The sequence below is a fragment of the Jaculus jaculus genome, chromosome 5 (genome assembly GCF_020740685.1).
Source record: "Jaculus jaculus isolate mJacJac1 chromosome 5, mJacJac1.mat.Y.cur, whole genome shotgun sequence".
Taxonomy (NCBI): Eukaryota; Metazoa; Chordata; class Mammalia; order Rodentia; family Dipodidae; genus Jaculus; species Jaculus jaculus.
The window spans coordinates 8,520,948-8,546,194 of record NC_059106.1 but is presented as its reverse complement, the minus strand read 5'-3'; the positions used below and the strand labels follow the sequence as shown (position 1 = coordinate 8,546,194).

The window sequence follows — 25,247 nt, the reverse complement described above, 5'->3', positions numbered from 1 at the left end:
AACTGGGCAGGTCTCTCAAAATTGCAGTGTTTTTCTTACATGTGCCTCAAGAGGCTTGGGTCTATTTTAAGGACCCCCCCCACACACACACACACATGCATGTCCATTTATGGATACTAGTCCCATGAAAATTAGTGTGGTGACTGACTTCTCTGAGGAACCCTTTCCATTATTATTTCACTTTGGAATAAAATCAGCTCAGCTGGTAAGATTGTCTCTGGTATTTGAGTTCTATAAGGCTATGAGCAGAGTTCCTGCCTTGAGGTCCCAGGCCTTGGGGCTGGCTCATTGCCCGCCCTTGGGGAGGTTCCTAATAGCTAGATTCAAACAACCTCATGTAGTTAGTTAATTTGGGCACATTGATTAAGTCACTTACTACAAACTAGCTTCTTTGATTCCAAACACAAATATGGCTGGCTTTTCCTAATATTTGTACTTGCTTTCTTGCCTTTTTTTGAGATACAGCCTCATGTAGCCTCGGTTGCCTTCATCCTTTTTCCCATGCCACCATGCTTAACTGTTGTCTATATTTCCCACAGCTCTTCCTCGTCTCTGTAGACATGCCTTGAGGACATTTTACAAGTTATGCTCTCCTGTCCTTGTGTGTCTCTTGTGCAGTGTTTTTCACTGTCAGAGGAGCTTGATTGGAATGCCCATGGACAGAACTTCCTCTGTTGTTTTTTGTTGTTTTTTTTTTTTGTGTGTGTGTGTTTCACAAGAGATCATGATGGAAAATCTAGAAAGGTCTGGTCTTGGCTAAGTATGGAATTGGCCTGGTTTGGCAGAGTCAGAAACTGGGGGCTCTGAAAGTGAAGTTGAAAGCAGTGTTAACAAACACTGGGATGTAGGTGAAGCTAGTTGGATTGACTGTCCTGTTTGAGCCACACTGGGAAAGGGCAGTGCATTCACAGCTTCTGTATGCATTTGATTTTTTTCTCTCTAAATATAACACTGATGCAGAATCTCTAGGGGTGAAGTTATTTATACACATAAACACTCGGGATTCTTGAACAGTCAGGTTAGAGAGACATAGGCAGTTACTTATGTAGTTAGACTGAATAGCCATACTGAATGATGGCCACAAAGAAACAAAGATCTATCCTCATTAGTGAACAGTGATGCCTCTCAAAGGTATCAGAGCCCTTGTATTAGCAAGGGAAAAAAAAGAAGCTTCACTTAAAATAGTCCATCAGTACACCGAATACCGTCATGAAGAAGGGAACATTCTGTGGTGGAAGGGCATGTTAGCATAGGGAGTTTATTAGTATTCACTGTATCCCTTCACAGCCTTGTCATACCTCATGCCCCTCCTTTCTGAACAGTACTTTGTGCCCTTTGTGATAATCCTGGCCTAATGCATCATAGTTTAATGTAGAGATGATGTCATAACATTTCCTGTGACAGTATGCAGATACTTGCTTTTGTATGTGTTTTCAGCCTTCCCTGCTCTGAGTAAATTCATTCAGTCATCCATTCTTTATTTATTTATTTATTGGTTTTTTCAAGGTGGGGGTCTCACTCTAGCTCAGGCTGACCTGGAATTCACTGTGTAGTCTCAGGCTGGCCTCAACTACCTCTGCCTCCTGAGTGCTGGGATTAAATTCCTTATTTTTTGTAGTTTTATTTATTCATTTATTTATTTATTTATTTATTTATTTATTTATATGCAAGCAGAGAGAGAATGAATGAGATTGGGCACACCAGAGCCTAGTGCTGTTGTAAACAAACTCCAGACACATACACACTTTTGTGCATCTGATTTTATGTGGGCTACTAGGGAGCTGAACCCAGGCCATCAGGCTTTGCAAGCAAGTGCCTTTGACCACTCAGCCTTCACCAGCCTTAAAGTAAATTCTTTTTGTTTGTTTGTTAAGTTACAAATATGTTTTGTATGGACAGATCATGTATTGGTACCATCATTTCCCTCCTCCCTGCCCCCAGCCCTCAGGGGCCCCTCCTCCGTGGGGTTGTTGATATTCCCCATGGTGTTGTGGCTTTTGAGTTGTGAGAGCAGCAGTCAGTCATTGGGGAGGGAGCAATGCCTCTGGGTATGCTGTCCTAGCCTATGGCTGTTAAAATCTTTCTGCCCCCTCTTCCGCAAAATTCCCTGTGCTATGTTAGGTGTGTTTTAAGACTACCTCAGGGCTGGAGGAATGGCTTAGCGGTTAAAGCACTTGCCTGCAAAGCCAAAGGACCTAGGACCCTTGTAAGCCAGGCACACAACAAGGTGGTACATGTGTCTGGAGTTCCATTGCAGTGGCTGGAGGCCCTGGTGCACCCATTCTCTCCCCCCTCCGCCCTTCTCTCTCTCTCTCTGCTTCTTTCTGTCAAATAAATAAAATATAAAATATATTTTTTTAAAAAATTTTTTTGAAGAGCCAGGTATGGTGGCGCATGCCTTTAATCCCAGCACTTGAGAGGCAGAGGTAGAAGGATCACTGTGAGTTCAAGGCCACCCTGAGACCACATAGTGAATTCCAGGTCTGCCTGGTCTACAGTGAAACCCTACCTCGAAGGAAAAAATACTTCAGTGTTGAACTCTCAGGAGCCTCTGGGTCTCTGCTTTGGTAAGTGTTGAGTGTCCTCAGCGTCTGTCTCCTTCACCCGGGGCCAGTCTTCAGGCTCACCATGGAAGCAGCACTCTTGACTCATCTCCTCACTTCCTCTGTGGTTTCACTTGGTCCTTGGCTGAAGTGTGAGGTGGTTTATCTCCATGGGTCTCACTACCTTCTGAAAAAGAAAAACAGATTCTCCAATGGAGGGTGAAGTCAGCATAGGTTAATGGGGACAAGCATCGGTAATTTAGGAAGATTTTGATGATTGTAGCCCCCCTTTTGGCCAAAGACTGGAGCTTGTTGTTGGAGACCATGATTTTGGTCTTCATAGGATAGAGTACATTCTTTAAAAATAGCTAAAGTGAAAAAAAAAAAAAAAATAGCTAAAGTGCTGGGTGTGGTGGCACATGCCTTTAATCCCAGCACTTGAGAGGCAGAAGTAGGAGGATTGCCGTGAGTTTGAGACCACCCTGAGACTACATAGTGAGTTCCAGGTCAGCCTGGACTAGAGTAAGATCCTACCTCGAGAAACAAAAAAAAACCAGCAGTTAAAAAAAAATTACTTGTAAAGCCTAAAGACCCAGGTTTGATTTCCAGTATGTATATAAAGCCAGATGCACAAAATGGCACATGTGTCTGGAATTTGGTTGTAGTGACTGGAGGCCCCTTGCCTGACAATTCCTTTTTCCTTCCCTCCCTCCCTCCTTCCTAATACATAAATAAAAGTATGTTTTTTTAATAGTTAAAGAAAAAGTAACCTATTTCTGGGAAAAGATAGATTTTAAATCTTCGGGCGGGGTAAGAATGGAAGTACTCTCAAAGGAGAGGGCTGGTGCATGTGGCCGATGGTGAACACTAAACATGGCCCCTGCAGGGTCAGAAATGGGGCTCCACAGGCCCCTATAAGGGGAAGCAGGATTTCCCTCTTCCCAACCCTAATTCAGACAGAGATTTCTAACTTTTGACACCGCAACATGACATTGTCATCGACAGATGTGTGAGGCTATGTTCATTGCTATCCTGAGATGAATATAGGCTGCACTTGGGCAGACCTGGGAGAGTGCTACTCTGACAGGAGACATGGACATTGGTGAATAACTGTTGCATACATTCCAGAATAAATGCCATGTTTGATTCTGGAGTAGAAAATATAGGTTTGTTTTACTTTAAAAATATGTTTACAAAGCAGAATATCAGCTGGGCGTGGTGGCACACGCCTTTAATCCCAGCACTCAGGAGGCAGAGGTAGGAGGATTGCCGTGAGTTTGAGGCCACTCTGAGAATACATAGTGAATTCCAGGTCAGCCTGAACCAGAGTGAGTCCCTACCTCAAAAAGCCGAGAAAAAAAAATGGCAGAATATCACATGCAGTAATAAGGGATGGGGGAAAATGGAGGGAGGGTGCTGTTTTATTTAGGGTGGTCAGGGAAGGGACTTGTGATATGGAGACATGAGACACTGAGTCAGACATCTGGGGGAAAAGGGTCCTTTCCAGAAGGGATGAATAAACAAAGTCGTGAGGCAGGGATCCACCTTGGGCACAAGGAGATCTATCCAGCGGAACCATCAGGGCACAAGTGAGCCAAGGAAATTCACCGTACTGTCCTCGGTTATCTACACTGTGGTTTATTTCTGGAAAAGTAATATTGAGGTCTCAACAATAGTAGAAAATCCCATTATTCTTGGAGGGATATATATATAGAGAGAAAGAGTTTTTTTCAAGGTAGGGTTTTGCTCTAGCTCAGGCTGACCTGGAATTTACTATGTACTCTCAGGCTGGCCTTGAACTCACAGTGATCTTCCCACCTTAGCCTCCTGAGTATTTGAATTAAAGGCATGTGCTACCACATCCCGGAGATAAATAATTTTAGTAGTAACAGAAAATAGTTCCCCTTTTATTTTCTTGAGTCTTCAAATTATCTTAAATGGTTCAAAAAGCAATTCGCACCACCACCACCACTCTGGTCAGTTTCCAATGCTTCCTTATAGAGACTTATGCAGCTCATTTTAACACATGTACCTGCACTATTGGTGCTTTGATACTTTCCTGTGGCAGAAATAATGTGGTGCTCAAATCTTTGACTTGAAGCTGACAGCCTTTTCTGACTTAATAAAAAAGTGCAGTGCTAGGGAGATGGCTTTTCTAGTAGGAGTGCTTGCCACAGACATGGGGCCTGAGTATGGCCCGAGACCACCTGAATTCTACTCCCCAGGACCCACAGAAACAGGTAGGCGACCACACACATTTGTAGCTCCAGTACTCTGTAGAGCAAAGACCAGAGAATCTCCAGAACTCAGGAAAACCACAGCTGCACATTCAGAAAGAGACCCTGTCTCAAGGACATACACAATAGGTGGCAGAGGAAGGACACTTGACATTCTCCTCTGGCCTCCATACTCTCCTGTGAGCACACCTGCACGTATGTGCTCATGGGTAATCACCGTATATCCTGTACGTGCTCAAAAAGAGAAGAATTACAGACTGGGGGGCATCAGCATCTCTGGTGGAGCAGTTGACTGCGTGTGCGAGACCTGGTGCCAGCCACAAAAAATGAAGTGCCACATCCTTCCTCTTCCTGCCTTTCCTCTTTGTGTACATCTCTACCTGCGTCTGGGCTTCTTGGGTTCTTTGATCTTGTGCTACCTCCTGCCTGTGCTTTTAAAAAGCAGGTCCACTGCTAATTAACACTTTTCTTACAGAGAAAATAGAAAATAAATGGCCTGAAATTCAAACTGGCCCCACTTGCTTGGTGGTAGGAACACTAATGAATAGCTCCATTAGGCTGGTTAAAATGACAGCACTGGCCAGGAGAGGTGGCTTAGCGGTTAAACGCTTGCTTGTGAAGCCTAAGGACCCTGGTTTGAGGCTCGATTCCCCAGAACCCACGTAAGCCATATGCACAAGGTGGCGCATGCATCTGGAGTTCGTTTGCAGTGGCCAGAGGCCCTGGTGTGCCCATTCTCTGTCTGCCTCTTTGTCTGTCTGTCACTGTCAAATAAATAAATAAAAATAAATGAAAACTTACTTAAAATGACAGCATTACTCAAGCTGGAGGGTGATATGTGCTGGGGCATGTTACCTGTTTCCATGCTTTTCATTTTGAAAGTTGGCTGTATGGCCACTGGAAAAATAGAATGGAAGAGTGTTGAGTATTCACGTAGCTAGTGCATCATCTCTCGTGCCATCCCTTACATTTTACTCGCGTGCTCCGCAGGTCATGAAACGAGTGCGCACGGAGCAGGTTCAGGTGGCGGTATCCTGCTACCTCAAACGTCGGCAGTACATGGATTCGGAAGGCCCCCTGAAGCAAGGCTTGAGGCTGTCACAGACCCCTGAGGAGATGGCAGCCAACCTCGCAGGTAACAGGGCTCGTGCAAGTGGCCTGGAGCAGAAGCTGCCAGTGCCCATGAGAGTTCTCTGTTAGGCAGAGCGAGGGTCCAAGGGGCACTGGCCCTAGACCTTGCCTGTCCTTAAGAGCTGTGCTCACTGTACTTCTGAGCCTCCTGTGGCCTGTAACCTGAGTCACGTTTCCTTCTTTATTTTATCTGCACCTGAGTGTATTTGAACTTTATTGTCAGTACAAGACCCTGAATGAGAGGTGTGCTGGTACAGAGCCTTGCCTCTAGAAGTCCAGTCTGCAGGGTTAATGTGGTTAGAAATACATTTTGAGATTATTTATTTATTTATTTATTTGCAAGAAAATGAATATGGGCATACCAGGACCTCTTGCTGCTGGAAGTGAACTCTAGATGCATGTGCCCTTCTGCTTGTCTGGCTTTCCATGGGTACTAAGGAATCAAACCCAGGCTGGCAGGCTTTGCAAGCAAAAACGTTTACTGCTAAGCCATCTCTTCAGTCCAAGATTTTTTATTTTTTTTTCCATTGTTTTGAAATCAGATTCCAAAGCTAGGTGTGGTAGTTCATGTCTGTGATCCCACCTCTTAGGAGACTGAAACAGTAGGATTGCCACACATTGCAGGCCAGCCGTGGCCTCAGGGACTCTTAACTCAAAAAGCAAAAGGGAGGGGGAAAGGAAAGGAAACAGACTCCATAGGAAACTTGTTATATCATTAGATGTATCAAGTGTTGTGTCACTGAGCTCAAGATTTTATGTGATATGATTCTCATTCTCCCGCCTTGTCCTTTCCCATCTCTCCCAGCCCCTCCCTCCCTCCATCCCCCCTTCTCCTTCCCTCTGTCCAGTCTCCCTTTGGTTTTAAGAGATGTTAACAGCTGTGTGGAGTAGACTGGATACGACTTTTCATGGTCCAGTCCTGACTACCCTTTTTATGTTTCCTGACTTGACTCCTCTACTCCAGTCAAGGACCTGTTTTGCTTCAAGGGTATACTGTCTCCTATAGAGAAAGTGGTAGGATGGTTGAAATTTGAAGCTGTCCTTTAAGTGAGGGTCCTCATTTCCTGGGAGTATAACAGGAGTTGCCAGGAATCTACCTGCCTGTTCCTTAGAGGCAGCCTCTCCTCCTTCATATGCTTGGAGCTACCCTGATGAGCACTGACCTTACTATCTCTAATGAAGCCTTCCATTTGCTGGAGCACCTCCCTATGCGCTGGCTGTTGTGGCCCTTAGTGTGTACTCACAGTCTCGTGGTCTGCATCCGGAGAGTCAAGAGCAACAACTCTGCCTTTGATAAACAAGAGGCGACAGCTCTTCTAAATCATCTCCCAACGTCACAGTGCAGTTCAGATGTAATGTGGCTTTTCAGGACAGGCTCTGTTGCCCTTGGAAGCCCAACAGGGACTATGAGAACATACTGGATCTTTCTGATTTGTGAATGATCTGAATCATCCATCTTCAATCCACAGACCTTCACTGTGCATATGCTCTAGGTCAAGTGCTAATAACCATAGAACTAGTCAAGATTGAATTTCCTCCTTGTGGCTACTTGTTCCAGTGGGACTGTCAAGGACCTTGAGAGCTGAGCTCTAGAGAAGATGGTTGTCTGCTCTAAGCTAGCACGGAAAAGATCTTGTCAGTGGTCTCCTCCTCCCCAGCCTGTAGTAGGAAGATAACTAGGTAGTGGCTAGAGAGAGCCCAGATTGGAATCAGGCAAGCCAGCTAGGAAGAAAGCAGGACTGTCAGATATGAAGCAATGGGAATGGAGAGGAGATGGTAGCTAGGAGTCCTTAGCAGGGCAGAGACCTGTGTCCCTCCCCACGTCCCACCCAGCCTTCTAACAGATGACCTGCTCCAGCTCGCTGAGTCTGCTGGGCATAAGAACTCTTCTCCGCACCCCTTTTCTGTGCACCGTGTTATGGCTCCCTCGGTCCTGCTGTGTTCATTGCTATCCCTTCATACACATTGCAGAATCTAAATGTGACATTTCACAGGTCACTGTGAGGGTGACTTCTTAGCCCTTGGCCCCTGTAAAAGAGCAAGAGGAATTTTTTTAAATTATTTTTGTTGTTGTCGTTGACTGCCATAATTGTAAACAGTATCCCACAGTAATTCCCTCCCTCCCCCCACTTTCCCCTTTGAAACTCCACTCTCCATCATATCCTCTTCCCCTCTCAGTCTGTCTTTTATTTTGATGTCATGACCTTTTCCTCCTATTATGATGGTGTTGTGTAGGTAATGTCAGGCACTGTGAGGTCATGGATATCCAGGCCATTTTGTGTCTGGAAGAGCACTTTGTAAGGAGTCTTACCCTTCCTTTGGATCTTACATTCTTTCAGCCACCTTTTCCACAATGGATTTGATTTTGTTTTTAAGGAGCATAAACTTGGGCCAGGCATGATGACACACATACTCCTGTAATCCCAACACTTGGAAGGGTAAGGTAGGAGGATTATGAGTTCCAGACCAACCTAGGCTACATATACATTGCAAGACTCTTTCTGAGAACACACACACTCACAAAGTACATGTTTGCATGCTAATACTGAGGCCCCAGCTTTCCCACAGCCCAGAACAAGAAGGCCAGTAATCAGCTGTTCACTGAGAGAAAACCAAAAGGCAGCCACGTTGAGAACTTCTTCATCCAGACCACCCTGAGGTGAGCGGTGCTTATCCACCAGCCCCGCAGTGTCCAATTGTACATCCAGGCTTCCAGGGCCTGAGAAAGAATGTCTCTCACAACTGAACACATCATAGCCTTGAAATAAGAAGATAATACTGTATGAGGGTAAAGAACATTTAGGTAATATTTTAAAATGTCAAATATGTAGTAATAAAAAGGAATATGAGCCAGGCATGGTGACTCATTCCTGTAATCCTAGCACTTTAGAGGCTGAGGCAGGCTGATCACCCTGAGATCAAAGCCAGCCAAATTCTTGTCTCAAAAAAACATTTTTTAATCCAGAGGAAAGGTAGGACTCTTTACAATGCACTATGCCAGACACAAAATGACCTGGATATCTATGACCTCACAGTGCCTAGCACTACCTACACAAGACCCTCAAATTAGGAAAAGATGACAACATCAAAGTAAACGAGAAACTGATTGAGAGTGGGGGTTGAAATGATGGAGCATGGAGTTGGTAAGGGAACTTGGAGGTGGGTAGGGAATTATCATGGTTGTCTATAATTATGGAAGTTGTCAATAAAAAAAAATTTTTAAGGAATGTGTGCCAGAATAACTCCTTCCTCTGAAAAACCAGGAGGGTTGAAAGTTGAAGCAGCACCCCATCAAATAAGACAAAAAAAGTGTCTCCAGGGAGATCCAACCTTGAAATCACAGGAGTCTCAGAAAATAGGAGGGTGTGATCAGAGGTGAATAAAGAATGTTTCTCAGAGTTGAAAGCACAACTTTCCAGGCTAAAAGGCCTACACCACAGCACATCATTATATACCAATACAAGCCACACATTTCCAGGGTCTCAGGGATGTAGGTACCTGCCCTTTCTCCCTTTGTTTGTTTTTGTGTTTTCTACCTTTCTATTCCTCTTCTCTTCTTTTATGGGGTAATGGGAGGGAGGAGAGACAGACAGGTGTCATTAGTCTGTCCAAGTTTACCAGGACTCTAGAGAATCTTACCTTGAAAATAAGCTAGGATACCAGATACTGTTGGTCTCCATACTCTGTGTTCATCTTGCCTCATGGTTATTAATTGTCTTGGTGCCCTGTCTTGTGTGTCTTCCTTTGTAGTCCATTCAGAATCTGGTTGTACCAACTCAGTGTCTGCAGCCCCTTGCCAGGCAGAACCTCAGCAATATGAAGTACAGTTTGGACGACTGCGGAGCTTCCTCACTGGTAAGCCCTTGCCCCAGGAATGTTTTCTTCCTAAACAGGATAATGCAGATGTCCCTTGGAACCTTCTGTTTTGTGGGCATGGTGTTAGGTGCAAGGGAGTGACATATTTTTAACACACTTTGGTTTGCAGACAGGGAATTTCTGGAGAAGTAGATCATGTGATTAAAGTTTACAAGGGCAAAAAGATAACTCTGGGTGTTTAATCACTATCCATGGCCTTTGGCATGAAAACTAAATCCACTGTGGTGAAAAGATCTGTAAGTGTGGCAGGTTTGAAATGTCTCAGAGTGGGCCTCATGAATCAGGCAAAGAAATTAGACATCTTGTATGCCAATTGTTGGGTCACTGCTCCTATTTATTTTTCTCACTTATTGTATGATTTTTAAAAATATTTTATCTTTATTTAAGAGAGCAAGAAAGAGGCATATAGAGAGAATAGGCACACCAGGGCTTCTAGCCACTTCGGACAAGCGCCTTATGCTTGCGCCGCCTTGTGCATCCGGCTTTATGTGGTGGGTCCTGAGGACTCAAACCTGGTTCCTTTGACTTTGTAGGCAAGCACCTTAACCACTGAGCATCCCTCCAGCCCCCCCCCCTTTTACGAATCACTTGTGAGAAACAAGTCACTGACTTGGGACCCCCATTTCTTCATACCACACACACAATACTAGACACAATACTCAATATAGCCAGCCTAGTTGGTCATTCTCCCCTACGTGGGTTTGGTCCCACTCACAGTCTGTCGTTTGCTCAGAAAGCCACACATTTTGGTTCTGCTTTTCCTGTGACTTTTTTAAAAATATTTTTTTAATTTATTTGAGAGAGAGAAAGACAGGAAGAAGCAGATAGAGGATAGAGAGAATGGGCACATCAGGGCCTCTAGCCCCTGCAAACGAACTTCAGACACATGTGCCCCTTGTGCATCTGGCTTATGTGGGTCCTAGGGAATTGAACTGGGATCCTTAGGCTTTGCAGACAAATGCCTTAGCTTCTAAGCCAGTTCCTCAGCCTCCTGTCACTTCTTTTGAGCTCCTCCTCTTCATAGGCTCATCTCACTTCACTAAACTGGCTCTGGGCTGCATGTAGACCTATATGTTACCCACTCACTCTTCTTCCCACCAGCCTCTGCTTGCCTCAGTGGCTCTGGTTTGATCCAATCTGCAGAATCCCTGCCCCAACGACTGTGCTCACCAGTGCCTAACCATCCTCTTATTGATTTATTTGAGAGAGGAAGAGACAGAGAGCAGAAGCAGAGAAAGAGAGAGAATGGGCACACCAGCACCTCCTAGCAAATAAAACTCCGACCCATGTGCCACTTTGTGCATCTGGCTTTATGTGGGTACTGGGAACTGAACCTGGATCCTTTGGCTTTGCCAACAAGTGCCTTAACTGGTGAGCCATTCTCTCCAGCCCTGCTATCCTCTTTTTAAAAATATATGTATGTATGTGTGTGTATATATACACGCACACACACATATGTATAGAGAGAGAGGGGGAACGAGGGGGGAGAATGAATGAATGAGAGAAAATGGACATGCCAGGGTCTCCAGCCACAAGTGCTACCTTGTCCATCTGGCTTATGTGGGTAATGGGGAATCGATCCTGAGTCCTTAGGCTTCACAGACAGATGCCTTAACCGCTGAGCCATCTCTCTAGCCCCCATCCTATTTTTGAAACAAGGTCTCACTCTAGTCCAGGCTGACCTGGAACTCACTCTGTAAGCCAGACTAGCCTCAAACTCCTGGCAGTCCTCCTACCTCAGCCTCTCAGGGGCTGGGACTAAAGGCATGTACCACCATGCCCTGCTTCCAGCCATCCTCTTAAACATCACTTCCTAGTCTGAGAGCCCCAGAGCCTAGAAGGCTGCTCTTTATGCTGCTGCACAGAGCTGTACAGTGTTCCCACAACTCCCCATTTCCTAGGTGCTCCCACTCTTCAGCAGCCAGTCTGTGGAACCAGCCCTCCTCCTGGCTACCTACTGCCCAGGAAACCCTCCTCTGACTGCTTCACCTGTACACTTCTCCTGCCCTCAAGTGCAGTTCCCCCTGCCTACCACGCAGCTTGTTGGTGTCATGTGAGCTTTTGTTGCAGTCGGTAGGTGCAGACACAGTGCACACTTAACCAGAGATGAGGGTTTACTTTCAGAGGAAAAATTTTTAGAGAAGTATGCTTTCAGTCCAGCACAGGTACCTTACCACTTCTAGGGAACAGAGTTTACAGGGGAGCTGGGTCTTACTCTCTTTCAGGCTGCTGGCATCCGGTCATATGTGGCGCACTGCTTTCTTCCAACACTGGAAAACACTAGGGTTGGAGCAGCAGTGAACTTGAGTTTTAATGGAGTGTGTCACCATTTCTTGCGATTTACATGCCTCTTATTTGAAGAATAAGCCTGAAGCTAACATTCGAAGGAGTTGAGAGCAGTCGTCTCCCACAAAATATTGGGAGTCTTTGTCTTTTGTAATTGGTATTTGGGGAAAGAATGTTTCCAAAAATCTTCAACAATTACAGAATTTAAAGAAATGCCAAAATCCGTGTTAGTTTTCCAAGGAAAGGATTTAAAGAGAGATTAATTTTAAGGAGTTGTCTGTTAAGTGTGGAAGTTGGCAAGCCTGAGGTCTGCGAGACAGCCAACTGGCTGGAGACCAGGGAGAAGCTGATGTGGCAGTCCAGTCTAGAGCCATCAGGAACACCTCAGTCTTCTGTTGGCCTTCAGCTGATTGGGTGAGACCCACCCGCACTAGAGGACCATAGTTTTTTTAAGTCTTCTTTTTAACGTTAGCGCCACTGACTTAAATGTTAATTTCATCCAAAAGTATCGTCACGGTAACATCTAGAACACTGTCTGAACAAGTGTCAGGACACTGGGGCCTGGTCAGTTTGACATGTAAAATTAATCTCAAGCCTCCTCTTTGGCAACCTTGTCTGCTTATTCTTTTCTTAAATTTTATTTCATTTTTTGGTTTTTCGAGGTAGGGTCTCACTCTAGCCCAGGCTGACCTGGAATTCATTGTGGCGTCTCAGGGTGGCCTCAAACTCATGGCGATCCTCCTACCTACGCCTCCCGAGTGCTGGGATTAAAGGCGTGCGCTACCACGCCCGGCACCCTTCTTAGTCTCCAAATAAGGATACACCAAGGTCAATCTGCCTGACATGCCACATGACATGCTCACCCTGTGAGTGCCCAAATCATCCTTGCCTTCCCTAGAAGTTCTTTCCTTCTGGTGATTACACGTCCACCCGTAACGGTCATTGGTGCTCCTCCTGCCTAGATGGGTTTGTAGGACTGAGAGGTCAGAGCTAAACATGGCATAGGCCAAACATGCTTTGCCTTAGTTCATCGTGGAACGGCAGCCTGAGTACCCGGTTAATTAGGATCGCTTCTGGTCCCTTAAGTTCATCTTCTAGGTACATATATTTGAGGAGAGGTGCATTAATCTAGAAGCATCCACTGTGCAGATTAATTAAAGCACTTGGCAGAAACAGTGTGCCAGTATCACCAGATGAGGGAGGTCTCTGCTATAGTGTCCCTCTATCTTGGGCTTAGTGAATCCTTCTAATGATATTTAAAAAAAAAAAAAAAAATTGAGCCGGGCATGGTGGTGCACATGAGAAGCAGAGGTAGGAGGATCACTGTGAGTTCAAGGCCACCCTGGACTACATAGTGAATTCCAGGTCAGCCTGGGCTAGAGTGAGACCCTGCCTCAAAAGAACAAAAATAAAAATGGCTGAACAGGGCTCGGGAAATGGGTTAGCAGCTAAGGCGTTTGCCTGCAAAGCCAAAGGACCCAGGTTTGATTCCCTAGGACCCACATAAACCAGATTCACAAGGGGGCATATGTGTCTATAGTTCATTTGCAGTGGCTGGCCGCCCTGGTGTCCCCATTCTGCCTCTATCTGCTTCTTTCTCTGTCTCCAGTAAATAAATAAAGTATTAAATATGTATTTATAAAAATGACAGAACATAATGTTGGCTTACAACAATTTTTTATTTTAACACATTTAAAATATTTTTTATTTATTTATTGGGGAGAGAGAAAGAGAAAGGGTGTGCCAGGGCTTCCAACCACTGCAAACAGACTCTGGACATATACACCACCTGTGTATCTCGCTTTACATGGGTCCTGGGGAATCGTGCCTGGGTTCTTTGGCTTTGCAGGCAAGCACCTCAACTGCAGGCTATCCATCCAGCCCCTATTTAGTGTTATTTTTTATTTTTGGTTTTATTTTTGTACAGACTCTAAACCCATTACAAATAGGACAAGTCTGTGATGGTGGCACATGCCTTTAATCCATCCCAGCGTTCGGGAGACAGAGGTAGAAAGATCACTGAGTTCTAGGCCAGCGCTTAGTAGGCTGGAGTTAGGAGAGTTGCTGTGAGTTGAGATGGGCTACACAGTAAGTTCCAGGTCAGTCTGTGGGGGAGGGGAGGAATAGGTAAATAATAGATTTATATATGTTTTAGTTTTTATGTGTTTATTTGAGACCTAGAGAGAAAGAGGCAGGTAGATAAGAGAATGGGCGCACCAGGGCCTCCAGCCACTGCAGACGAACTCCCGAAGCATACGCCACCTTGTGCCTCTGGCTTACATGGGTCCTGGGGAATCAAGCCTCAAACCAGGGTCCTTAGGCTTCACAGGCAAGTGCTTAACTGTTAAGCCATCTCTCCAATCCCTAGATTTATATTTTTAACCAACAAACTTAAAGTTTTAAATGAATGTTGTTGTCTTCACATAGGACATATCAGCCTGGATAGCCAGTGTGCTTTTACTATTGGCTACAGGTTCCAGCAGGACTTAAAAAACCAAGGCTGAACGTTAAGACTGCCTTAACTTCTTGTTGAGTACCATCCAGATGATTCTGAATATACTTGGGTCCCTTGCTTTAAGTTCACAAAGCTAGACAGTCTTTGCAAAGAACTCATAGTCTCAGGGCTGGAGTCTTAGTGGTTAAGGCACTTGCCTGCAAAGCCAAAGGACCCAGGTTCAATTCCCCAGTACCCACATAAGCCAGATGCACAAAGTGGAACATATTTCTGGAGTTCATTTGTGGTGGTTGGAGGCCCTGGTGTGCTCATTTGCTCTAGTTGCCCCTCTCTTTCAAGTAAATAAATAATTTAAAAAAAGAACTCATAGTCTCCCATGATTCCATTTAGTACCCTATGGGGCATAGGGATTCTGATTTGAAGAACATCAACATATTGGAGAGGGGTGGACTGCAGGCTGATACAGCTGTACAGCTATTTGAAGGTGTGGCCAAGTCCTCCACCCCCAGAAAATGTTCGAAACTCCAGAATTCTGTGTAAGCAGGAAGAGTTGGGTGACAGGCCTCAGGGACTCCCCTATTCCTCCGGCATCATCTGACTATAAGCCTTTCTGCTGCTCCTTACAGATTCGGATTCCCAGCACAGCCATGAAGTGATGCCTCTCCTCTACCCCCTCTTTGTCTACCTCCACCTTAATCTGGTTCAGAGTGGCCCCAAGAGCACAGTGGAAAGCTTCTATAGCCGCTTCCACGGGATGTTCCTGCAGAACGCCAGCCAGAAGGACATCATCGAGCAGCTGCAGACCACACAGACCATTCAGGACATTCTGTCAAACTTCCAGCTTCGTGCGTTCCTGGACAATAAGTACGTGGTCCGTCTCCAGGAAGACAGCTACAACTACCTTATCCGCTACCTCCAAAGTGATAACAACACTGCCCTGTGCAAGGTCCTCGCTGTACACATTCACCTGGACGTGCAGCCTGCCAAGAGGACAGACTACCAGCTCTACACCAGTGGCAGCTCTTCCCGCAATGAAAGCAGCAGCCTGGAGCCCCCAGATGTGCCCAGCCCTATTCTTCAGAACGAGGCCGCCCTGGAAGTCTTGCAGGAGAGCATCAAACGTGTCAAGGACGGGCCTCCCTCCCTCACCACCATCTGCTTCTATGCCTTCTATAACACGGAGCAGCTGCTGAACACTGCTGAGATCTCCCCTGACAGCAAGCTGCTGGCTGCTGGGTTTGACAACTCCTGCATAAAGCTCTGGAGCTTGCGGTCCAAGAAGCTGAAGTCAGAGCCCCACCACGTGGATGCATCCCGCATCCGCCTGGCTTGTGACACTCTGGAGGAGGAGGTAGGAGTGCCACCCCTCACCTGGGACCTCCTTCCTGACTGTTAGAATGCTCTTCCCAAACCCAACCCACTCCGCAGGAAACAGTAATCTGTAGTCCCTCCTTGTGCAGCCAAAGCCATACTCATGCCAGGTGATACAGCCTGCTTGTGCCTGACAGAATTATTAATGAATGGGCAGTATTTATCACTGCCTACAAAGCAGGTGCCACCACTGAGCCTGGGTCAGGGTGTACATTTAAGCAGTAATGAATTGTGTCCAACCTCATAGTAAGCTGGGTCATTTCACAGCAAGGACACTGTGGGACTAAGCATCAGAGGCTAGCACCTGTCCTCTGGTTTTGTGAGCCCAGGGTGACCCAAACTCTACTTAGAAAAATATCACAGGTAATAGAGCGATGGTGTCCTTCGATGATGAGTGCAGTGATCTGTTGTCAGGCTGTGTGACTGATGTCAGATGGTTATGAAGGAGCGGCACCATGGCCTGAGTGTCACCATCAGACTTGCTGCTCTGAGAGGGCGTAGGCTGAGGAAGCAGTCTTCACTGTCATCTTCTCCCGAGAGCATGAGCATGTACAAAGGCTAGGGCCCACCCAAGTGATTTTTGTTTTGTCACTACTGGGAATACAGGTAGCTTTGCCTCAAGGTACTTTGTTTGGATTAAAATTCTTTGCACTGGTTGAAAACTAAAAAGTCACCCTGGGTAAATCGCAAAAGCTCATTGGGATGCTATTGTGCACATGGCCTCCCTCCCCTGCTTTGTTCTGAGTCACCTGCAGTCACGTGGCCCTTGAGCTTATGGTTCTTGTTTCTGAGGCACTGCAGTGAAGGAGTTTGCTGTGGTGAGTTCAGTCTGATTTCTAGGCTTTGCAAGACCCTCCAGAACAATGGGATTGCACACATGTCAAATTCTCAGGCTTCTCCTTGTACTGGAGAGCATGGTAGCTGGGGCTTGGTGTACATCTGAGGGATGCTGCCCTCTCAGTTTTCGGTCACTATAGTGTTAATTCCTACTGACCTTGCTAGCTTTGATGACACAGGCTTTGGAGATTATTCAGGGTGTTAATATAAAGGATGATGGCATCATGGTGTCCTAGGTAGAGGAGAAGTATATTTGAAGACCCATGTTAAGGGTCTCCTGGGACTGACTAGGGAAGGGCTGCAGCTGTGTGCACATGGTGGCATGCTTGAGCTAGGGCGGCCAGCAGGAAAAGAAACCAGTGATCTGGTCAGAGGTGAAATGATGAGCCTGAAGGGCTGTGTGCCAGCACAGGAGTGGCTGCTTTGCTTGACTCTTTTGGCTTTGTTCAGAGCCACATTGAAAGAATGGCAGATTCTGGCCTCTGCTGCTTGAGTTGAGACAAGGAGCATTTTGAGGGGAGGCAAGAATTAGTTCTGGTACCTTGTTTTTAATGTCTCAGTGAGAGTTTGGACTTCATGTTTTCCTTATGAAATTTCCAATTAAAATTGAGACTCCATGGAAAGGTCAAAGGCTCACGTGTCTAGAGAAACCAAGCAGGGAAAAGTAAGTGGTGAGTAAGGAAGGCCTTGGGGTTGCAGAGGCGATGGGAACCATATAGAAGTCCCAGTCCGCAATCTCTTCTTAAATCTGTTTGGAGCAATAACAACTACGTAAGTTAACGTATACAGTACTTTAATAAGGAATAGTTAAATCAGTGCTCAGATCCAGCAATTCCATTTCTATGTGTGCAGTCAGGAGAGTTGGAAGCATGGGCCCACACAAGAACTTGTACACAAAGTTCATAGCAGCACCCAACAAGCAGCAGTAGCCTAAGTGTCTAGAACTAGGAGAAGGAAATAGGGCCTGTGCCAGGTGGGCACTTCTGCAGCTACGAAAAGCAGTGGATCATTGCCAATGTGAATCTTTTGTTTTTTTAATATTTTTATTGCCGGGCATGGTGGCACACACTTTTTGTTGTTGTTGATGATGTTTGTTTATTTATTTGAGAGTGACAGAAAACAAAGCAGATAGTTGGAGAATGGGCACTCCAGGGCCTCGAGCTACTGCAGATGAACTCTAGACACGTGCACCACCTTGTGCATCTGGCTGACATGGGTCCTGGGGAATTGAGCCTCGAACCAGGGTCCTTAGGCTTCACAGGCAAGCGCTTAACAGCTAAGCCACCTCTCCAGCCCTGCATATGTGAATCTTCAAAACCTTAAGCTAGGAAAAGACCCAATTGTAAGCTGGGTGTGGTGGTGCACGCCTTTAATCCCGGCACTCAGGAGGCAGAGGTAGGAGGATCACTGTGAGTTCAAGGCCACCCTGAGACTACACAGTGAATTCCAGGTCAGCCTGAGCTATATAGTGAGATCCTACCTCGGAGTGGGGGAGGGGGAGAGATCCAACTGTAGAATGTCATGTATTAATATGCTCTCATTTCTGGGAAGTATATGGAATAGATCCACAGAGACAGAAGTAGATAAGGGTTGACCAGGGGCTGAGAGAGGAATAGTAGCTACTACTGATAGGCCAAGCTTTTTTGTGAGGTGGCTGTGTGAGATAATAGTGATGGCTATACGATTATATATGTACAAAAACCATGGAGAGCTGGGCATGATGGCACACGCCTTTAATCCTAGCACTGGGGAGGCAGAGGTAGGAGGATCACTGTGAGTTCAAGGCCACCCTGAGACTCCATAGTGAATTCCAGGTCAGCCAGGAATTTGTGCGTCTGGCTTTATGTGGATACTGAGGAATTGAACCCCAAGTCAGCAGGCTCTGTGCAAACAAGCACTTTGAACCACTGAGACTTCTCAGCCCAAAGTCTTGTGACTTTCATAGTAGATAAATCTTGTCTCTGGTTAGAAAAACAAGGATGGCGTGTAGCTCAGTGGTAGAGAGTACTTGATGAGCATGGACAAGGCCCTGAGTCCCATATCTGCAACACTGCAGAAAAGCACAACGCACGCCTGTAATCCCAAGTGACAGGGTCAGGAGTTTAAGACCAACCGGGGCTGTGTGAGACCCTGCCCAAAAAAGCCAGGGTTGTCAGCATTGTTACATATGTGACATGTATATGAAACTCATATAGCACAGTGGTGTCTGGTACGTGCACTATAGTATGTGAACCCATATTATGCAAGTTTTCCTAGCCACACTAAAAAGGATAAATTTTAATAATACTTTTAATCTAGTATGAGAAAATATCATGTGAAATACTGTTTCATTAATGACATGTGTTACATATATTTTGTGCTCGAAGTCTTGGAAACTAGCTATGATTTGTACAGGTCTACCCCAGCCAGCAGCCACCTTTTCTACTATCCCTGCTATCATCCTTATGTTCTTAGCAGTGGCTTACATGCTTCTAAGTTTTAGCTACTCCCAAGAAGTTCATGTTTAGAAGTATTTTTGGTCCAGGGGAAGCTTGGGAGTGAGCAGATGTCCTGGAGGGTCCTGGTAAAGTAGCAGACTGCTATAGTGTTGAAGACTTGGGGATCCTGTTGTAAAGCAGGTATCAGCAAACTACAGCGGTGCAGAGTGTGGCAGCTTGCAGATCTTCTTATGCTGATTTTTCTTAGTCTTTGATTTTTCTCCTTATGTGTGTTTTATAATGTGTGTTGTAGTTTACTACTGCTTATAAGTATACTTTACCAACCAATATTACATGTGCCCAGTTACTGTGATGAACACAGAGCTGGAGCAAGCTCTGGGTGTGGCCCGACAGCACAGAAGGTGAGGCAAGGACCCTTGGGCTGGCATGAGTCAGCCACGGACAGCGTATACAGTCCTGTGGGCCTCGGCTCACACACATTAAAATAACATGGCTGGTTATTTTAGGTTGTGGGCCTGGCAAGAGCAGAAGTTCTGGTGTCTCTGTTTCTTGGCCAAGCATTGGCTGCCACAGCACTAGTACCCCCTCCTTCCCCACAAAGAGAAGGCTCATTTCCATGGCTATCTATTCCAAGTGAAGATGACCTATATCTCCACTCCACAGCTCATAGCCAAAGGATCTGTGTGTCATTGGCCCTGAGTTGTTCTTGCTCCCACAGTCTTTACATAAACCTCATGGTACAAAGTAGTGAGTCATACATGAATTTTCAAGCCTCTAGTGAAGAAAGTTCCTGTAATATTCTTAGTGTCCCCTGGGGGGAATCTTGTGTGCCCAAATGCTTTTGCAGTTTTGTTAAGTGTCAGCAGTAGCCATTTGAGTGTTCATAAACACTAGAGTTTATTTTTACTCCCTCCAATGAAAGAATACCTAATAGAAAGATGCCCTGCCTGTACAGAAAACAGCAAAACCAAGTTTGATCATCTTCTGGTGTTGAATTAACACCACCTGTAGTCAGGAATTGCAGCTGTGATTCTCAAGAGATTACCTACAAGGGAACAGAGGGAAATGGGGCTTGGAAGCAGCCTGTGGGGAAGAGCTGTGGGAGCAGACTTTTTCCAAGGTCACATGGATCCCTTAGTCCTCTGTGACCACTCTGTTTAGCCATGGGATGCTACTTTGGAAGATACATTCACACTCCACATTGCTGGGATGAGCATCCAACCAGACACAGTTTATGGGAGGAACAGGTTTACTTTAAGCCTACAGATCCAAAGGAGGTTCCTTCAGTGGCACAGGAACCTGGCTGGCTTCCTTTCAAAGATCCAAGCAGAGAGAAACAACCCTACAGCTAGCAGACACCAAAAAGCAACAGCAGGAACCCCATCAGAGTTTAAACCTCTCTGCGTATCTTTGGGCTAGAATTCCGATTGACTCCCAGTGCCACACCCCTTGTAGCAGGAGTCCTGCTAGGGGCTGAAGCTACAAAATTAATTTTAATGAACACCTGAGTCTTTGGAGCCATGTATTTAAATAACCACATTCTGCCCCTGGCCCCATCGATTCATAATCATCTCATATTGCAAATTGCATTCAGTTCAACTTCAAAGGTGCCATAAGCTTTACCAAAGTCCCAGGTCTCACCTGAGATTCAAGGCTCCCTTAACTGTAAGTCCTGCAAAATCAAAACAAAAATGCATACTTCTCACATATAATGACAGAGTAAACATGTCCACTGTAATGCAGACTAACAAGGAGAGACTAACTCGACCAGTATAAAATCAGTAATAAACATCACCATCGGTAGTTCAAGTCTGACAACCATTACCAGTGGTGACAGTCTCTGGATTTCCAGCTGGGCTGAGTCTCTGGGAAAACTTCCATCCTGAGCCAGCAGAGCTTTGTGGTAGTCTTTGCACAGTTCTGGCATATCCAAAACACATTTGGGTCTCTAAACTGTGGCCTCATTGGCCTCTGATAAGAGTTTATTTCAGCCCTCCTTCCCACTCTGCATCTCAGCAGCAGCTCTGGGACTGTCTGTACTTCATGACCAGCTTCCATGCACTTTTCATGCTTCCTAAACCTTACCAGGTATGCAGTGACACGGCCGCTTTATTAATCCAGGGAGGAAATAAATCATGACCCTGACGAACAGGTTCTTCTTTACATCACCACCTTTCAAAAGAGCTTGCATTTCTACCATGCAGTGTTTCTTGAGTGGGCTTCGCCATCAGCAGTCTGTCTTCTCTGTAGTTCCAGTATAAAGCAGTTGGTCCACCCTTACTGGTGGTAATCTGTTTAACAGTAACAGCTTGAGCAGCCTAAAAACCAGTATCTGTTCCTGGAACTTTAGTTCTGTTTGAATTTTTCCAACTTAAAATTATACAACTTTCAGTTATAAATCTTCCACCAAGCACACCAGACCATGCTTTTAAATCAACATTGCTTACATTCTCTGGGCATTGAAGAAGAGTGCAGCCAGCCTTTATGCCAGTAGTCCAGTGCCAACAAAGTTCCCTGTAGTCTTCCTTCCTCTTTGAAAGTTCACAAGCCAACACAATTCTGTCTGCATTTAGCATTTTCAGACTCTCACCAAAATACCCCATAAAACTTGGCTTATCACTCTGTAAGGCTTCTGCAGTTGCAAGTTCCAAATCCTACAGCAACATCCCAACACTCTGGCACCAAATTATGTCATAGTCTGCTACACATTCATAGGATGAACATCCAACCAGACAAAGTTTATGGGACAAACAGGTTTATTTCAAGCTTATAGATCCAAGGGAGGTGCCAAACAAACTGACAGCTAATAAAACCACCTGAGTCTGTGAGGCCATACATTCAAACAGTCACACTCCCCATCTTCATTTCTTTTAAAACTGTGTGCGTGCCATATACATGTGGCAGTCAAAGGTCAATGTCTCTTGTCTCCCTCTCTTGCTCTCTACCTTTTTATTGAGACTGGCTCGCTTACCTAACCCAGAACTCAAAACTCAACAATTTGGCTCTACTTAGCCAGTTTTCCCTGGGGACAGATCCACCTACCTCTCCCTCCCAAGTACTGGGATTACAGGCACATACCCAGCATTTACATGAGTTCTAAAGTCCAGGCTGGCCTCAAACTCCAGGTAATCCTTTTGCCTTAATCTCCCAGTTGCTAGGATTCCAGCTGAGAGCACCACACCAAGCCTTCACCATCATTGTATTTGAGAAATCAGAAGTGTATGGCTGGTCATACAGTAGAGAGGATGACCATGCTATAGTGTACCTTCTGGCTTACTTTCCTACACATCCAGGTTTTACTTTAGCTGAAGTTCTCCAGGCACTCTTTGAGATGTGGTCTCACTCACTATGTAGTCCCATCTTGCCTTGAACTTAGGATCCTCTTATTTCAGCCTTCCCAGCATTGGGATCACAAATGTGCACCACCATGCCTGACTGCAGATTTCATTTCTCTGACTCTAGCCTAGACTGGCCTTGAACTCACAGCAATCCTTCTGTCTTGCCTTCTAAGTGCTAGGATTAAAGATGTGCACCACCACACCCCACTCAGATTTCTTTAAATAGCATAGAAATAGGGAGAACTGTGGCTTATAAAGCAGTGCAAGCTGACAGCATTGAGGAGAATCTCAGAACTTAACATGAACTCAAAAGTCAGTCATTTCAAGTGACTGCCACAGAAGTACCTATGCAAGTTACCATAGGCTAATGTTCAAGCCCAGAGAAAGGCCCACAGACTGTATCTCCAATCTGTTGTGAACTGCATTTGGGAGTTACTGGCTGGAGTAACACATGCTTCCATTGTTTACTGGCAGATGCTATTTCCCAGGCAGGCCCTGATCTCTGCTCTTCCCTCTCCTGGACATAGTTTCCCCTTGAGACCATTAAACAATTTCTTCTTGTTGTGTTTATCCCCCATCCCATGTCCCAGGAGGATGAGGAAGACAGCATGGGCACAGAGATGAAGATCTTGCGAGGTCACTGCGGCCCAGTGTACAGCACCCGTTTCCTCGCAGACAGCTCAGGGCTGCTTTCTTGTTCTGAAGACATGTCCATCAGGTATTGGGACCTGGGGAGCTTCACTAACACGGTGCTGTACCAAGGACACGCTTACCCAGTGTGGGACGTGGACATTAGCCCCTACAGCCTGTACTTCGCCAGTGGGTCCCATGACCGCACTGCCAGGCTGTGGTCCTTCGATCGGACGTATCCACTGAGGATATATGCAGGGCACCTGGCGGATGTGGATTGTGTCAAATTCCACCCCAATTCAAATTACTTGGCCACTGGCTCCACTGACAAGACCGTCAGGCTGTGGAGTGCCCAGCAGGGGAACTCAGTCCGGCTCTTCACAGGCCACCGTGGCCCTGTGCTCTCCCTCGCCTTTTCTCCCAATGGTAAGTACTTAGCATCTGCTGGTGAGGATCAGCGGTTGAAGCTGTGGGATTTGGCCTCAGGAACCCTTTTTAAAGAACTGAGAGGCCACACAGACAGCATCACCAGCCTGGCCTTCAGCCCGGACAGCGGCCTGGTTGCCTCAGCTTCCATGGACAACTCTGTGCGTGTCTGGGACATCAGGAGCACGGGCTGCAGTGCCCCTGCAGATGGCTCTTCAGGCGAACTTGTGGGTGTGTACACTGGGCAGATGAGCAACGTCCTAAGTGTGCAGTTTATGGCCTGCAACCTCCTCCTCGTGACTGGGATCACACAAGAGAATCAGGAACATTGATTTTTTTTTTTAAATCCAGGTGGCAAACTGGGTGGGGCTAGAAGTGTCTAGCTGCAACCCAGACTTGCTGAAACTGAATCAGTGATTGCAAAAGAGCCTCCCCTCTCTCCCTACTCGCTTTACACAGCCCTGGTGCACAGGATTCCAGGCGAGAGTCAGGATTCTCCCAGGCTCGCTCCAAGTTCTCCAAGAACCTGCCTAGCCTCCCAGCCTTGTGTAAGCACCTTCCTTTCTGCATCTGTCTCCTCCCACCAGGCTGGCTGGAGCAGTTGCAGAATGCTCCCTGGAGCAGCCTTGAATGATGTCACCTGTAGGACAACCCCTTGAGTGAGGGATGCAAGGATGGGAACTAGGAAAGGAAGGGTGGTCTGGCAGCCTTTCCTTTTCCATAATGACAGAGAACCAGGATTTTTTAATTAATATTATTATAATTATTATTATTATTATTGAGAAGAGGAATCCTAGCACTGGCAGAGGTATGTCTCTGCTTTTATCTTTCAGGTTTGACTCCTGGCACTGGCTGTGATACTTGGAATTTGAGGTTCAGGGAATTTAGACTTCAGTAGCCCAGTGTAAAAAAGAGACGTCTTGGTGCAGGTTAAGCCTACCAGATAATGTGAGCCTGAAAGCAGGCAGGTGTGTTGACTGAGTTTGGGGCTCTTACAGTGATGGTAGGAAAGAAAGATTCTTTCTTGACTACACTTCCAATGGTAATTCTCTCCCCTGGAGAGAAGGATTATGGTGGGCAAGGAGTGACCCTCAGTGGGAGAGCACTTGCCTCACCTGCACTGCATCCTGGGTTCCATCCCTAGCACGTGCACGCGTGAACACACACTCACATGAAAAAAATTATGGTAAAATTGATTTGGAGCCAGGCGTGGTGGCACACACGCCTTTAATCCCAGCATTCAGGGGGCAGAGGTAGGAGGATCGCCCTGAGTTCAAGGCCAGCCTGAGAGTACATAGTGAATTCCAGGTAAGCCTGGGCTAGAGAGAGACCCTACCTCGAAAAACCAAAAAAAGGATTTGGAATAAGTCACCAGATCAGATTGAGGAAATGTTGACTTTCAAGCGGCTGATGGCTGAAAAGTGGCTTCGGTGTCTTTCTCCCGTGGCCTGCTCCCGCCCCACTGCAGCCTCACTGTAGTGAGTCACGAGCGCGCGCTCAGCACGTCAGGCCATGCTCTAAGGACAAAGCAAGTTCGAATGTGTGGAAACGGATTAAATACTTCTGTTTTCTGAAAAGAGTTATTTTGTATTTTGTTTTCTATTAAAATGTATTTAGTTTCAAAACAAAGTCATCATCTTCTTTGTGCTCTTAGGATGGACAGGTGCACGCTGGCCCTG

At 46.0% G+C, this 25,247-nt stretch overlaps 1 protein-coding gene across 2 annotated transcripts in view; it reads left to right on the top strand.

Moving 5' to 3' along the window:
- The window catches only part of Taf5l (TATA-box binding protein associated factor 5 like), a 30,726-nt gene extending 5,952 nt beyond the window's left edge, over nt 1–24,774 (top strand). For both annotated transcript variants that reach the window (XM_045150939.1, XM_045150940.1), the window contains exons 2-5: nt 5,771–5,915; nt 9,662–9,766; nt 15,155–15,879; nt 23,103–24,774. In XM_045150939.1, coding sequence (XP_045006874.1) covers nt 5,774–5,915; nt 9,662–9,766; nt 15,155–15,879; nt 23,103–23,900 — 1,770 coding nt within the window. In that variant the 5' untranslated portion in view covers nt 5,771–5,773 and the 3' untranslated portion in view covers nt 23,901–24,774. The remainder of the gene's footprint in view (nt 1–5,770; nt 5,916–9,661; nt 9,767–15,154; nt 15,880–23,102) is intronic.
- The last annotated feature ends 473 nt before the right edge of the window (nt 24,775–25,247 follow it).